The following is a 15,359-nucleotide window of genomic DNA, read 5'->3' on the forward strand; positions in this document are numbered from 1 at the left end:
GTCTAGCGGTTAAGAGCCGAGCCATTGACTTGCCCTGCTCAAAAGCACTTTCAAGTTCGCCATGATCCCTCTGTTCCCCCCCATCAGCTTCATTAATGCCCACACGGAGGTGGAAGTCAGTTCAGGTGGTACCCACACAGAGCTCAGAAGTTCAGGGATTCTGAACAAAAGACAGTGGCAGGCAGCATTTACATTCCACTAAGAGCCAAAGCCCCTCTCAGTGGGAGGCTGTGGCCAACTCAGCAGATGTACGCACCATTTAGAACCCCCTGAGCCACTCTGGCTTCCTCCTAAGACAACTGCAGACAGGGCTCTGTGTTTGTTTCAGCACTGATTGAATAGGCAGTCCCATGGGGCACCCACCAATAGCATCCTGTGTGTGGATGTGTCTGCAGGTGTTACTGTGTTGATGCCTTCTTTGTACAGAGCAAATTTTCAGGAATGGAAATTTCAGCACAGAATTCAAATCAGTCTATACCAGGACCTCAGCAACAAAATGAAAACAGAGAAATGGTTCATGAAATGAGTTGTTGTTAGATGCTCTAGAGTCACTTCCTACTCACAGCTGATGAGTTTGAACTGATGGCCTGTGGTTAGCTGTCCAGTGCTGATCTCACAGCGCCACACCAGTATTTATTACTAGACGTGTAAAAGGAGCAGATAATCACTTCTGAATGCCCCGACAGCAAAGCAAACACATGTTAGATTTTATGCAGTAATTCTTGTTGATACAATAAAAAGGATGACAAAAACGAAAGCAAAATAATAATAATAATTATTGGCAAAGAGAAACATTTTCCTGGCAGAAAAATTGCAGGAAGATTTATTTCACAGGCTCTCCTGTTAGAGATACTAGATGACATAATGAACAACTGACACACATGTGTTCTTGAGGTGCTAGCTCCTCTGTAAAAAATGAAGGCATTGTAGGAAGTATAAATTTAGTGACGACTTTTCAACAGAGCAAATACATGTACTGTGCCCCTCTGTTAGGTTTTCTGCTTTTGCGATAGCACTAACTTGGTGGACCTCTGAGAACATATAGCAACGTGCCCATTGGGCCATTCCATCCTTTGGGTATATTCCATTCTTTGGTTTGTAAAGTTCACTGCTGATTCTCTCATTATCTGAGTGCATGCTGACTGCTGGTAAAGGAGGGATGCTAATCTGAGGGAGGCAGGCTTGGCATTCTACTTTGAAACCTTGGGACCCAGAGTCCAAAATGTGGATAATATCCCTTCCACACAGAGTTGGACTGAGGTGTCCTTCATCTGTTCACTCTTGAGCTGGATGCTGGACCCAGAACCTGGAAGAAAGTATTTTTGAATCAAGTATTTTTGATGGGAGGGTTGTATGAGGGACCAGGCAGCCTGGTGTTGGGTACACTGTCTGACCTGATTCAGTGCAGGGATTGGTGACATGGATAATAAGTGCCCAGCAGAAGTGGCCACTTCCACCTAGCCCTGCCTAGTGTTGCCACACAACAACACAGGCTGGAATATCCTGACTTCTAGGTTTTTAGGAGAGGCTGTAAATCTTGATTTTACATAAGATTTGATAACTTAAAAAAAAAAAAATTTTTTTTTTTTTTTTTTGCAGACCAAACCAATCTGGCTTCAGTTTAAGAGACTTTAGTTTGCAATCTCTTTTTAAAGAGTTTTTTTTTAAGAAGAAGTTTTATTGACCAACTATCTTAACCAGAAATAACCTCAGATTGGTTCAGTAGTTAACAACATTTCAGATTTTCAAGCAACTGAGTATTTTAAAAAAACAAGGTTAATTGACATTGGAGGTGGGAATGGCCAGCTTTTTTTCCATGTAACTGTTTAATTATTTCCTGTCTGCCTACAAGAATTCTCATTGTAGTATATGTAGTTGATGATAAGCTGATGTCTAGCAATGATTATTCAGTAGGTTCACTCTGTTGCTTAATTTAGCACTCTATTTGTGAGCCAGCACCATGGACAGTTACCATAGCTGCTGGCTGGTTCTAATTCTGGTATCTTTAACTCTTCATTGCACCGTGTGCTCAAGCTATGTGATTGTTTACATTTGTCTGGTCATCTTCCAAGCAAGAAGAATAGCAAAATTAATAATAGTATTTCTTGAATTCTTATGTATTATCTAATTTAATATATGTACAAGGAGGCTTCAAAAAGTTTGTGGAAAAATTCTATTATCTGTTCATTCTGTTTTTCTACAAACATTTTGAAGCCCCTTTATTATGTATATATTTCTTCTCACTGAGTCTTCAGAAAGTCGTATGAGGTAGGTATTATCATCACCAATGTCTTCATTATTCCTACTTCATAGGGTAGGATACACTAAGGTATCTTAGAAATAAATATTACATAATGTGTCCTGGTCACACAGTCAGTAGTAGGGTGTCCTGTTAGGAGCCCTAGTAGTGTAGTTGTTAAGCACTCAACTATAACAGAAAGGTTGGTGCAGTCTGCTCTCCATAAAAATTTGTCCCAATGGGGCAATTCTGCTATGTCCTATAGGGTCACTATGAGTTGTAATACGCTCGCCATCATGGGTTTGGTGTTTTGATTTCGGGGGCCCCAGACCCATGCAATCCAACTTAAAGCAGGCTTCCTCCTTGCCCAGGTCCCATCTGCATCACCAAGATTGACTTCTTTGTTCTTTGGGTTTTGATAAATAGACCTTCCTTTGAACCCTGCAGGGTCCTGAAATATGAGTGACAGATATAGCAGAGTGACAGATATAGCAGACAGATATAGAAACCTCAGGAATGGGCTGGTGTGCTCCCTTCTCACGCCGGTCATTCCACTGTGAATCATGGAAGAAGCCTCCTAAAATTGACAGTGAGTGTACCCTGGCTGCAGAGAGAGTCTGCTGCTTTCAGTGGTGCTCCAGGGGCATGTTCTTCATCTACAGTGTAGAGTGGAGCAAACCCTCTTGTCCTGTGTCAGGGTTGATGTTGTTAGGTGCCATCGAGTCGGTACCAACTCATAGCGACCTTATGCATAGAAGAACGAAACACTGTCCGATCCTGGGCCAACCTCACTACTGTTGTCACGCCTGAGTCCATCAATGTTGCCACTTGGCCAATCCATCTCATTAGGGGTCTTCCTCTTTTTCTCTGTTCCTCCACCTTACCAAACATGATAACCTTCTCCAGCGACTGGTCCCTCCTGACAATATGTCCACATTTCCCCATTTCCTGCTAGACAGAGGGAGGAGACCAGCTTCCTGCTTGTTAGTCAGACTGAATATTGGTTAATATAATCCATGTGTGGATGGTGATTAATACCATGTTACAGTCATTTTCTTAGTATCCAGTGTTTTCTATAATTATTAATATCATTAGCCTTAAGTGTAATTTTTTATTACTAAAGACCCTTTATCAAAGACCTATCCTAAAAGGCAATATCTTTTTCTTATTCATGGTTAAATCCGTGACAGCAATTTGGCAAAGGCTCAAAATTACCCTTGTTAACTTGTCTTTAATAGTAGTAGATTTCTATGTGTCTAAACCTCCAACACATGCATGCATGCCTGTTCGCTAGTTGCAGCTACATGCATTTAAGCACAGTGTTATTGGTGTGAAAGAAAGCATACAACATGAAAAATGTGAGTGTCCAGGAATTAGCATTGGAGTCTTTAACTCCTTCCAGAACAGCAGTGTTATAATATTGATAGTTCATTTCAGATAAGCAAAGTTCCTGGGTAGATTTGGCGGTGGGTTTCTTACTTTTCTAGTGAGTTGTAAAGATCTTCCCTAGAGTGGACATTAATGAATTAACACATTGGTTTTCCTGTTAAGGTATGGGTTTTCTCTGGACTCATCCAGGAAACAGGTAGACACATCAGAACAAGATTGAAACCCGTAGATATATCCATGATAGAACTTTGGTTGCATATCCTATTTTTCTATCCTGATCATTACAAACAAAAAATATAAAGGACAAAGAATACTTAGCATGCCATGCATTTGCATGTGTACACGATTGGTTCTGTGTACCTCATATGTATATGAATGCCTTCTGAATTTTGCATGTGTACAACGATAGGTTCTGTGTACCTCATACGTATATGAATGCCTTCTGAATTTTGTTTTAGACAATCCATGGACACAAGGGACCCATCACTGCAGTGGCTTTTGCTCCTGATGGACGATATCTGGCCACCTATTCCAATGCTGACAGCCACATTTCTTTCTGGCAGGTAAGTGAAGGCCGTTGCGTGGTGTGCTTTGGGTGGGAAAGGCCTCCTTTTGAGCCTGTTCACCTGCCTCCCTGCACCCTACACTTCTCCCACTGCCATCCTCCCTCCCTTCCTTCCACCAGCACCTAGTAGACAGAGTGCTTGCTGCTGATGTACACACAGAGTACTGAGTCCAGTGAGCCATTGGGACAGAGCGAGGGTCTGATCCCGCAGAGCTTCCAGTCTGGAGGAGATGCAGCTAAACAGCAATCACAGTCCACAGCAGAAGCTGAGAATGAGTTGTTTGGGAAGGCTGCCAGGAGAAGGGGCTCGAAGTTGAGACCTGAGATGCTCAGAAGAGACAGAGAGGAAGGGTGGGGAGAGGAGTGGGTGTTTAAGGTGAGGGAGCAGCAGGTGCAAGGATTCAGAGGTAAGCAAGGGCACAGTGTGTTTGCCAGTCTAGGGAGAAGGGGAAGCCCTGTCAAGCAGGGAATTCACATGGCTCTACTAACACAGTTGTGGATCAACATTGTCAATTCATGGGACATAGGGAAAAGAACGCAGCCCAGTAATAACTTCATGCTCTGTTCATGCTTTCCCGGTTTTATTTGCATTTTTGTACACTTGCCGCAGAATACTGTTAATTCCCAAACTATTTGCAACAGCTAAAAAGCATCTGACCATCTTTGGCTAGCAATTCATAGGAATGGGCGTACTTAATTCTGAGTAAAATACATATTAGTTTTGAGCAACTAATGTTTACAATAGAACTTGTGTTCACCTTCAATAATAAATCTCCATCACATCTTCTTTTTAACTAGCTCATATTTTAGTCTGATAAGGAGCCCAGGTAGTGCAGTGGGTTAAGTTCTGGAATGCTAACCAAAAGGTTGGTGGTTCAACCCCTCCACCCGTTCTAGGGGAGAAGGATGAGGCATTCTGCGCCACTGAATATGACAGTCTCAGAAGCCCTGTCCTGTGTGAGTCAGAAACCCTACAGGGCACTTCTCCTCTGTTCTAGACGGTTGCTATGAGTTGGAATTGACCTGGTGGCCATGGGTTGGGTTTTGTTTGTTTTACAGTCCTGATCATTTCTTAAAATGTAAACATCACCAATCCCCCCAAAAAGTTAACTTAAGAGTTTGTTGTTTGCTTTTCTTTCCAAGGCACAAGTCTGTTTTATAAGGTTCAGTTCATTCCTTTGACAGTTAAAAAAAAAAAAGAAAGAAAAGTTTAAACACGACTTCAGCACAACTAGATGATGGTTTAAAGAAATCAATAGCTAATAAAATGTAAAGCGGATACACTAAATTGCTTAATTAACAACATGCTATTAAGGCATGACAACTTCCAAATCTGTCCCAGACGTTTTCTTCTCTTCCTCCGATTTCGTCTTCCGGCTTGTGTTTTCCTTCTCCTTTCGTTCAGAATGTATCTTCAGCATCTTGACTAGCCCATATTAAACTCTCTTCCTCAGCCAACTCCCCTGGTCTTCACTTCCCCCAGTGGGTAACCACAACTCTTATTTTACACGACTAAAACCCCAGAATTAGTCCATTAGTTGACCATATATTGGACTCTTGCCACAAATCTTTCTTCAAAGTGTTTACCTGCAAATATTTTTTCTACTTAGCCTAACACAGTGGTCTCTAACACATCAACTTGTTGTTTGATTAAAAAAAAACAAAAACAACAAAAAAACACTTTTCCTTATTTTTGGTTCTCTTACATCTTTAAGGAAGCATTTATGTAAAGCTCCATTCAGTCAACATTTATTGAGTGCCTATGTGGAGTCCTGAGATAGCACTGTAGGTTAATGCACTGGACTGCAAGGTCGGGTTGAACTGCAAGGTCGGTGGTTCAAGCTCACCAGCCCAGTCTTCAAAGACCCTGTACAGGGTTGCTGTGTGTCTGAACTGACTCAGTGGCACTTAACAACAACAACAGTGTGAAGTCCTGGTGTGGTGCTGTAGGAAAAGCACTGGGCAACAAGGTCAGTTTGTAGATCCATGTGAATTCCCTGCTTGACAGGGCTTCCCCTCTCCCCAGACTGGCAAACACACTGTGCCCTTGTTTACCTCTGAATCCTTGCACCTGCTGCTCCCTCACCGTAAACACCCACTCCTCTCCCCACCCTTCCCTCTGTCCCTTCTCCTGAGCATCTTAGGTCTCAACTTCAAGTCCCTTGTCCTGCCAGCCTTCCCAATGCTCCTTGGAAACCCTATTACATGGTCACTGTGAGTAGAAACTGACTTTATGGCACTTAACAACAACAACAATGTGCTGAATGGAGACTTGGTGTGATGCTGCAGGGTAAAGCACTGGGCGGCAAGATAGGTTTGAATCGCAAGGTTGGCGGTTCAAACTCATCCATCAGCCACTCTTCGGAAATCCTTTACACGGTCTCTACTCGATGACACTTAACAACAGTAATTGCTCAGTGATCGCTCAGTGATTGCTCAGTGATAGCGCACTGCCTTCCACGCAGGTGACCCAGGTTCAATCCCCAACCAATACACTTCACGTACACCCACCACTTGCTTTTCGATGGAGGTTTGCATGTTGTGATACTGAACAGGTTTTCAGTGGAACTTTCAGACAAAGAAGGGCTAGGAAGAAAAGCCTGGCAATATACTTCTGAAAATCAGCAGTGGCAGCCCCAAGGATCCCAACCCATCCTGGAGACTGCAGCATTCCATTCCCTTGAGCACGGGGTCCCCATGGTTGGGGTGGACTCAGTGGCAACTAGTAAGTGCTTGGCACTGCCCTACACTTTGGAGGGGTGGATATCAACAAATCCTGGTTCCCTGCTTTTCATGAAGCTCGTGTTCGATCCCTGCGTTCTCCTCCCGAGTAAACAAAAGGGAATTATGATATTTATATAACGGACTGTGTTAGATATTTGCCAGATTTTACATCTTTTTCAGTACTTTCTAAGGGATGCACTTTTTGCCTAGATCATCAAAATTATTTTGGGGTCTTTTAAGCCCCTCCTTAAGTATTTTTCTGTTTTCACAAAAGTTTCCACCTTGATCCTTGATGGAAGTTTGGCTAACAGCCTTTCTTAAGTTAGAGCTCATGATTATTTATTAGATGATATCTACCTTTGTTTTTGTTTTTAATCAGGCCTCTACCTTCAATCAGGAGTCCTGCTATGGCACTATAGGATAAGCACTGGACTGCTAATCACAAAATCAGCAGTTCAAACCCACCGTTCCCTCCTCAGAAACCATATACAAGGGTCACTATGTGTCGGAACCGACTCAACAGCACTTAACAATGACAACAACACCTTCAATCTTACTGTTAGTTGCATTTTGGTCCATTCTGACTCGTGGCATGAAGACTAGAACTGCTCCATAGGGTTTTGTGTGTGTTTTTTAATATTTTACTGTGTTTTGGGTTCGCCTTTCACAACAAATCTGGGTCCCCATTTAACAGCTTCTACACAGTTTGTTCAGTGATATTGATTATGTCGGCTTTCCCAGCATTTCCATTCTGGTTGTTCCATTTCCAGTCATCTAGTTTCCCTATGCCTTACCTTCTCATCTTTGCCTTAGAGTAAGTGTTGGCCATTTGGTCTAATGTAGAAGTTGTTTTTTATTATAGGATCACAGCACTCATAGGTGACATTGTTTATTTTTATGAGCCAATCTGTTATTTGGCTGGAAGATGATCTCATGGAATAGTTTTGGTTCAAGGTTTAAAGAGTATCTCAGGAAGATTGTCTTGGGGAGTCCTCTAGTTTCAACTGGCCCAGTAAGTCTGAACATTTTAAGAATGTGAGTTCTGTTTCACATTTTGTGCCCATTGCATCAGAATCCTTTGATTGTGTAATAGATCAAGACAACTGCCAGGCACCATCTTGCTCTTCTAGTCTCAAGTGTGGATGAAGTCGTGGTTTGTGCAGAATGTTAGTCCTATGGACTAGTTTCTTCTCTGAGTCTTTGCTTTCCTTCATTCTCATTTACTCTGGATGTGTAGAGACAAATAACTGTATCTTAGTTGGCTATTCACAAGCTTGTAAGACCCCAGCTGCTACTCATCAAACTAGAACTGTGGAACATAACCTTTACATACTATCTTATGCCAGTTGACCAAGTTAGCCCTCGAGACTATGGTGCTAGCCTTCAGACCCTGTAAAGGCATCCCATGAGGTGTCTAATAATAAGTATCTGTGTTTGGGCACCCTATAGATAATAGCTTTTGGGGAGCCACCTCTTTCCATCTCCCAGCTACCCTCTGTAGGGTCCTGTCATCTCTTTGTCATGGTTTTGCCAAGTGCATTTAAACCTCTGTGCCTGCACACATAGCTTTATGCAGAGTGGGCATGCCATTCCTTGGTCCATAAGCTCATGTGCTCTGAGGGTGATTTTTGTTAACAACACACATTCAGAACAAGGGTACCAATGCCACTAGGGCAGCACCAAATCTTTACTGCCTCTCAAACCAGTGTCGGAACTAAAATGCAGCCTAGTTCTTGCATGCTTAAATGGAACTTTGCGTGGTCTTGAAATTTAAGGAGAAGGCCCAGAAATGTATCACTTCATCTTTATCACTAAAATGCAATAAAGCCCCTGCCCGGAGTATAATGATCATATTGTAGTTGACAGAGTTGAAAGTACTGCTGCTGTCCCCAAATAGACTTTGCTGATTTATTTAGATAACTGTTGTTTGGTTCTAATGATGTATGATAATACTTCTGTATTATTCCAGTAAGTGTACTGTAATATATTTTGAAAACTTTAATGAAGTCTTATTAATACAGACCCTTACTAGAGCTATCAGCTATTAAAATCTTTGCTGAGAAATGAGTGTTAATGAGAAATATTGGTTGGATAATTACTCAAGTGAGACTTAGTAAAAGGTTTGTGCAAGGCATCACTTAGAATGAGAATAGCTTTAAACCATTTCCTCTTATTTGATAAATCATGCCTATATGTGTTCAAAAAAAAAAAAAAAACAATCTTCGTCGTATTGGTTTTGTGAAGCATTATTTTTAAAGAGCAGAGAAAAGCCAAAGCTGCATTTTAGTTTGTTTACACACTCAGCTATTTTTTTGAACATTTTATTGTGTTTTAGGTGAGAGTTTACACAGCAAATTAGTTTCCTGTTCAACAACTTATACACAATTTGTTCCATGGCATTGGTTGTGCCCCCACAGCGTGTCAGCATCTTTCCCATAGCCACCCTGCCTTTGTCGTTTCCGACCCTCCAATTTTCCTGCCCCTCCTTGCTGTCTCATCTTTGTCCTTGGGCAAATATTGCCTGTTTGGGCTCATATTGTCGATTACTCTAAGGACCACATTCTTTGTAGTGTTGTTTTCTTTATAAACTAATTACTGTTATTTGGCTAAAAGAGGACCTTTGGGAGTGGTTTCCATTTCAGGCTAAGGGGTCCCTGAGGGTGATAGTTGGTGGTTCCTCCAACCTGTATCAGTCCAGGAAGGAGTCTGATCTTTTTTTTTTTTTTAATTAAATTGAGTTTTGTTCTACATGTTTCTCCCATTCTATTGTGTCCCTATTCAGAGTGGTAATCAGTAGTAGCCACACACTGTCTCCATCTCCACCGGGTTTGGTAATTCATTGCAAGGTCTACACTAAGCACTCCAGTTACGGGTTTTATCAGGTTGGCAGCAGATTACAATTCAGGAGCAGAAATGCTCAGATTTAGTTCTTCTCAGCCATGCCTGTCGGCAGTCCTTTGCCTGGTCCATGGACTATCAGCCACGTGGCCCCTTCACCTCTAGCCTGCTCCAGCAATGTTGCAAAATTCTTTTAGTTCTGCCAATATATGCCTTGCTCGTTTAAAGCAAAGAAGACTTAAAACATATACTGATGAAGATCAAAGAGCACAGCTTTCAGTATGGATTGCATCTCAATGTAAAGAAAAAAAAGATCCTCACCACTAGACCAATAAACAACATTCTTATCAACGGAGAAAAGATTGACGTTGTCCAGGACTTCATTCTTCTTGGATCAACTATCAACACTCACGAAAGCAGGAGTCAAGAGATCAGACGACGTATTCCATTAGGTAAATCTGCTACACAAGACCTTTTTAAAGTGTTGAAGAGCAAAGATGTCAGCTTGAGGGCTAAGATGTGCCTGATTCAAGCCATGGTATTTTCAATAACCTCATATGGATGCAAAAGGTGAACAGTGAATAAGGAAGACCATAGAAGAATTGATGCTTTTTGAGTTATGGTGTTGGAGGAAAATATTGAAAGTGCCATGGGCTGCCAAAAGAACCAACAGATCTGTGTTGGAAGAAGTGCGGCCAGAGTGCTCCTTGGAGGCCAAGATGGCCAAACTTTGTCTCTCATACTTTGGACATATTGTCAGGAGGGGCCAGTCACTGGAGAAGGATATCATGTTTGGTAATATGGATGGTCAGAGAAAAAGGGGAAGACTCCCAGCGAGATGGATTGGCCAGGTAGCAGCATCAATGGGCTCAAGCGTGGCAACAATTGTGAGGTTGGCCCAGAATCAGGCAGTGTTTCGTTCTGTTGTGCATGGGGTCACTATGAGTCTGTGTCATCTTGATGGTACCTAACAACAACAACAACCCCACATAGGTGCCATGTACCTTGTTTACATTCTTAGCAAGATATCCAGTCCCCTTGGTGGGCCAGAAACCTCTCACAATTGCATACTCCCCACACAGTCATTTGCTCAGAACTGCAAAGACTGGCTACAAAAGCCATATCAGGTAATCCGCTGCATCACAAATACTATTTAGTCATTAGCATGAAAAGATTGCCCTTGGCAACTGAGTGAAAAAGCACATTGTGAAACTGCCATTGCATATGAGGCAGTTACGTAGCCTCTGTGTGTGTGTGTGTGTGTGAGAGAGAGAGAGAGAGAGAGAGAGAGAGAGAGAGAGAGAGAGAGAAAATGAGAATGACATCTGTGTGTATCTGGAATGGTCTCCATCAAAACATTAACAGTGGTTGTCTCTGGAAGTGAGAAGTTAGTGGGACTTGGTTCCTTTCATTATTTGAATTTTCTACAGTGAGCATTTTTTTATTTTTGTAATCAGAAAAAAGTGAACATAACCAAAACTTAGAATTTGAGGTCGTTTACATGCATTCAGGGTTACAGTGTCTCTCACGTTAGCATAGTTTGCGGTCAGTGACTGGTCAAGAATGCATCAATATTGAATAACAAAGCGGTTCTTTCAGTGAAAGTTCTTTCCTGAGCTTACTAGGGGAAATGAATACTCACCGTTACTACTTCAGACTCATCCATAATTTGAAGAGGTTATGGGGAAACTGCTTATGATTCACATTGGGGTCTTCCAGCTGTATGCAACTGTAATTACTGTCTAGCGTATAGAACTTCACATAGCTCTCTTCTGAGGCAGGAGGCTGTTTAATCCTCCCAAAAGCACCTCTCAACGTCAGGATGGATTAGGTTGTTAGGAGAACCCAGAAACAAAAACAGCCTTAATTTTTATTTTCCACCCTTTCCATCTATAGGAGCCCTGGTGTAGTGGGTTACACATAGGGCTGCTAACCACAAGGTCAGCAGTTCAAATCCACCAGGTGCTCCACAGGAGAAAGATGAGGCTTTCTGCACCCATAAAGATTTACAGCCTTGGAATCCTTATACAGAGTTGCTATGAGTTGGAATTGACTCAATGGCACACCACCACCACCACAATGTCTCTATATAAAGAACCCTGGTAGCATAGTGGTTTACAAATTGGGCTGCTAACTGCAAGGTCAACAGTTCGAATCCACCATGAGCTCCTCAGGAGAGAAAGATGAGGCTTTCTATTCTTGTTTACATTTGCAGCTTCAGAAACTCATACAGGGTTGCTATGAGCTGGTACTGACTCCACAGCACATAACCACCACCACCATAGCATTCCCAAAAGGTATTGTCTCCCTGGCCCCCATTAGCCCTTAGCTTACCCACCCATCCTGTGCACAGGTACATCTAAAGGAAAGACTCAAAAACAGGGAAGTGTCTGGGCTTATTGGATGCCTGTAGCATTTTGAGCCACCAGCAGAAATCAAGCCTCATGCATATTATCAAAGAAAATCTATAAAGGATGAAAAATACTTTGTAGTTATTTATCAACTGAAAAATTATATTTTGAAAAAGCTCAGTATGCCTTTGATGTCAATTAATTTTAACCAGCAATTTTCTGGACCATTTGGAGCTAGTCCGCGAAGGACAAAATTATTATGTACTGTTACTTTTTGTAGACGTGAGAGCTATCCAATCAAGCTCGCCATCATCATTTATATTTAAGCTATCTGGGAACCTCCAGAAAGCAATAAGGCATTGATTTTTTTTTTTTTTTTTTAATATTTTATGGAGTTTTTGGGAACAGGAAGGAAGAAAGCACAGGATAACAGTAAGATCCTGCCTGCTTTCAAGCATTTATTCAACTTCAGCAGAAAGAGTTAACTATAACCATAGATTTGGTTTTAAAGTGTGACCTCGTACACTAGTGATTTTTTTCACCTCTGTGTTGTGTTCGGCACTATTATTAATGCAGGAAAATCAGTAACATTAGTCATCTTAAAAGGGTTATTACTCAAGATGATTTAAATTGTGAAAATGTCAGTGGAGCCTACACGCAGCCTGCTAGAGATGCCGTGATTTACGCCCGCTGACACCCTGCTTCTGCCGAAGGGGTAGCGGACAGTCTGTACTGATCCGAATGCAGAGCAGTAACCCATTGTGAGTGTCCTACAGTTACCAAGACTTCCTGTGCCCCCACTGTCCACCGAGTCGCAGTCTGTGTCCGCCACACAAACCCCGCAGGCCAGAGCCATTTAGAGGGAGATGTGAAGGCAGAGAGGAGGGTTGGAAATTAAAACGATCACAAAGAAAACATCCTATTTCTGAGGATTCTGGGCTGGGTTTCAGTATACATTCCATGCAATGGGGAACCACACAGGTGATGTGTATGGAAACCATTTAGGGTTCTGTTTCGTGTTGTTGAGAATTGAATAGGTTCTTCAGACTCCAGTGCTCAGATAATGTTCACTTGGTCAACATCCAAGATTCAGTACTTTGACCTGAATGTGTAGTTGTTCATGATTTATAATTTCCATATCATTTTTCCACTTATGTGAATAGATTAAGAAAGAGGAACTGTCCATCAGAAATACCAACCCATAAAAAAATCTTTGTCAATGAAGTATTAAAAGTATACTTAACCCATCAAAGTGATGAGTCACAGAGAGAGTTGAATTGCACTTGGTGTGCATTTCCCTTGAAAAAGGAGCAAGATGCAGGGTCTTTTTAAAAGCAGGTGAGGAGTGATGGAGTTGGGGTAGATGGGGGTAACAGTGATCCAGGAACTTACCACTCTCAGCATTGTTGTCAAGAAGCTAAAGTCTGCGTTGTCGAATGCCCGCACTTGGTTGGTATTGCTGACGTATTTGATTAGCATCCACCATTGAGCCTCCCTCCTGAAAGATGGTTGGACTCTCCTGTCATGTTCTGCCCCGGAAGTGAAATTCCTCAGTATTTAAGCATCAGAACAAGTCCATCCTAAGGACCCCGTTGTTGTTGTTAGCTGCTGCTGAGTCAGCCCCCTGCACAATGGAACAAAACACTGTCTGGCCCTGCCCCAGCCCCACCCTGAGTTGCTGTTCAGACAGTTTTGCTCCAAAGGCTTTTCAATGGCTGATTTTTTCAAGTCGATTACCTGGTCTTTCTTCCTAAGCAACACTTTAGGCATTAAAAATAAACTCTCTGTTGAGTCTGAATAACCTCCTCGGGAAGGAGGAAGTGATGGTAAGTGCGCGTCCTGAACCCATCTGTATTGGTAAAAAAGAACCAGCTCTTTAAACACACATGTGCTGCCCTTCCTGTCTCCCCCAGATGAACACCTCGCTCCTGGGAAGCATTGGCATGCTGAATTCGGCCCCGCAGCTGCGCTGTATCAAAACCTACCAGGTGCCCCCGGTGCAACCTGCCTCCCCGGGCTCCCACAATGCCCTCCGACTGGCCCGCCTCATCTGGACTTCCAACCGCAACGTCATCCTCATGGCGCATGACGGCAAGGAGCACCGCTTCGTGGTCTGAGGCGCCCGGCCGACCGCTGCTGGAGCTGCCCTGACACCTCTCAGTCCTCTTTCTTCCCTGGCTCGGAGCGTGCCTCACTGCCTCCCCACTACCTTACCACCTCTGCTTGGTCCTAAGGCAGACCTGCTTGTGCCACCCACTGATTAGAGCATGCACACACAGCTCCACCGGATGTGGCCACCCTGTCACTGTGGTTTTCTCCTGCAGGACACAGGAGGGGCAAGGAGGCAGTCCCTGGGCATGCTCTGGTTGCTTGGCGCACAAGACACCCGGAAGTCAGTCAACACTGTGGTTTACTCACAGCTCAGGCCTGCTTTCCCAGGACCCACCCCACCCCGGAAGTGCTGCTGGAGCTGGGCTTCCGGCGTTGGGGGTTAAAATATGGTGGCTGTCCTAATGATCGAAATTCTTTCCTTTTGGGTTTTCTAAACCATACAGTTGTTTACCAACAAGCTTCCATGTTTACATGTTTTGGGTTTTGGTTTTGGTTTTTCCCTTCCAATGATGGCTAGGGAAATTACTCCACCTAATTTCTTAAGAGTTGAGCCACGACCTTGCTTATTAACAACCTGATAATTTGAGATAAATGAGAAAATAGCAAAGAAAAATACTTTGCTTCTGGAGAAGTCACCTAGTCTTCTGAAGTGCCCATAGCCTGCGTGATAGTGATTTTAGTAATTTTAAGTAAAGATCATCTATCCTTGTGATTTAGATAATATAATTAGCCAGTCAGTATAGCTAGTGTCTTAAGGAAGCATGGAGTACACCTTGGAAGAAGGCTCTCGTATCTCTTGCTGCAGATGTTTTGGTTTAAGATAGAGTCTACCCTTCTTCCCCCAGAAACAGTATGAAGCTGCAATCCCATATGTATGACATGTGTCAGTTACCATGTAATCATTACAGGTCAGCCTTCAAACTACTCGTGATCGATTAAAGGGAAATGAAGAAGGCATTTCTTTTAAACAAGTGTCCTAGAAAGTCAGTGAATGTGGCACATGCTTTCAAGAACATATATACAATGTGAGAGCTCTCCATCAATTTATTGGAACAAACATTGCAATGAGGGTGTTCATCCTGCTTTGAAGTAAGCTTTAACTAGGTTACTGCTTTCTCCTTGTGTCAAGCTATGCTGAGTC

At 42.7% G+C, this 15,359-nt stretch overlaps 1 protein-coding gene across 2 annotated transcripts in view; it reads left to right on the top strand.

The window, feature by feature from the left end:
- WDR7 (WD repeat domain 7) overlaps nt 1-14,223 on the top strand; it is a 425,218-nt gene extending 410,995 nt beyond the window's left edge. For both annotated transcript variants that reach the window (XM_006837515.1, XM_006837514.1), the window contains 2 exons: nt 4,087-4,191; nt 14,020-14,223. In XM_006837515.1, the coding sequence (XP_006837578.1) occupies nt 4,087-4,191; nt 14,020-14,223 (309 nt within the window). The remainder of the gene's footprint in view (nt 1-4,086; nt 4,192-14,019) is intronic.
- Nucleotides 14,224-15,359: the final 1,136 nt, after the last annotated feature.

The sequence above is a fragment of the Chrysochloris asiatica genome, unplaced genomic scaffold (genome assembly GCF_000296735.1).
Source record: "Chrysochloris asiatica unplaced genomic scaffold, ChrAsi1.0 scaffold00021, whole genome shotgun sequence".
In the NCBI taxonomy this organism is placed as follows: Eukaryota; Metazoa; Chordata; class Mammalia; order Afrosoricida; family Chrysochloridae; genus Chrysochloris; species Chrysochloris asiatica.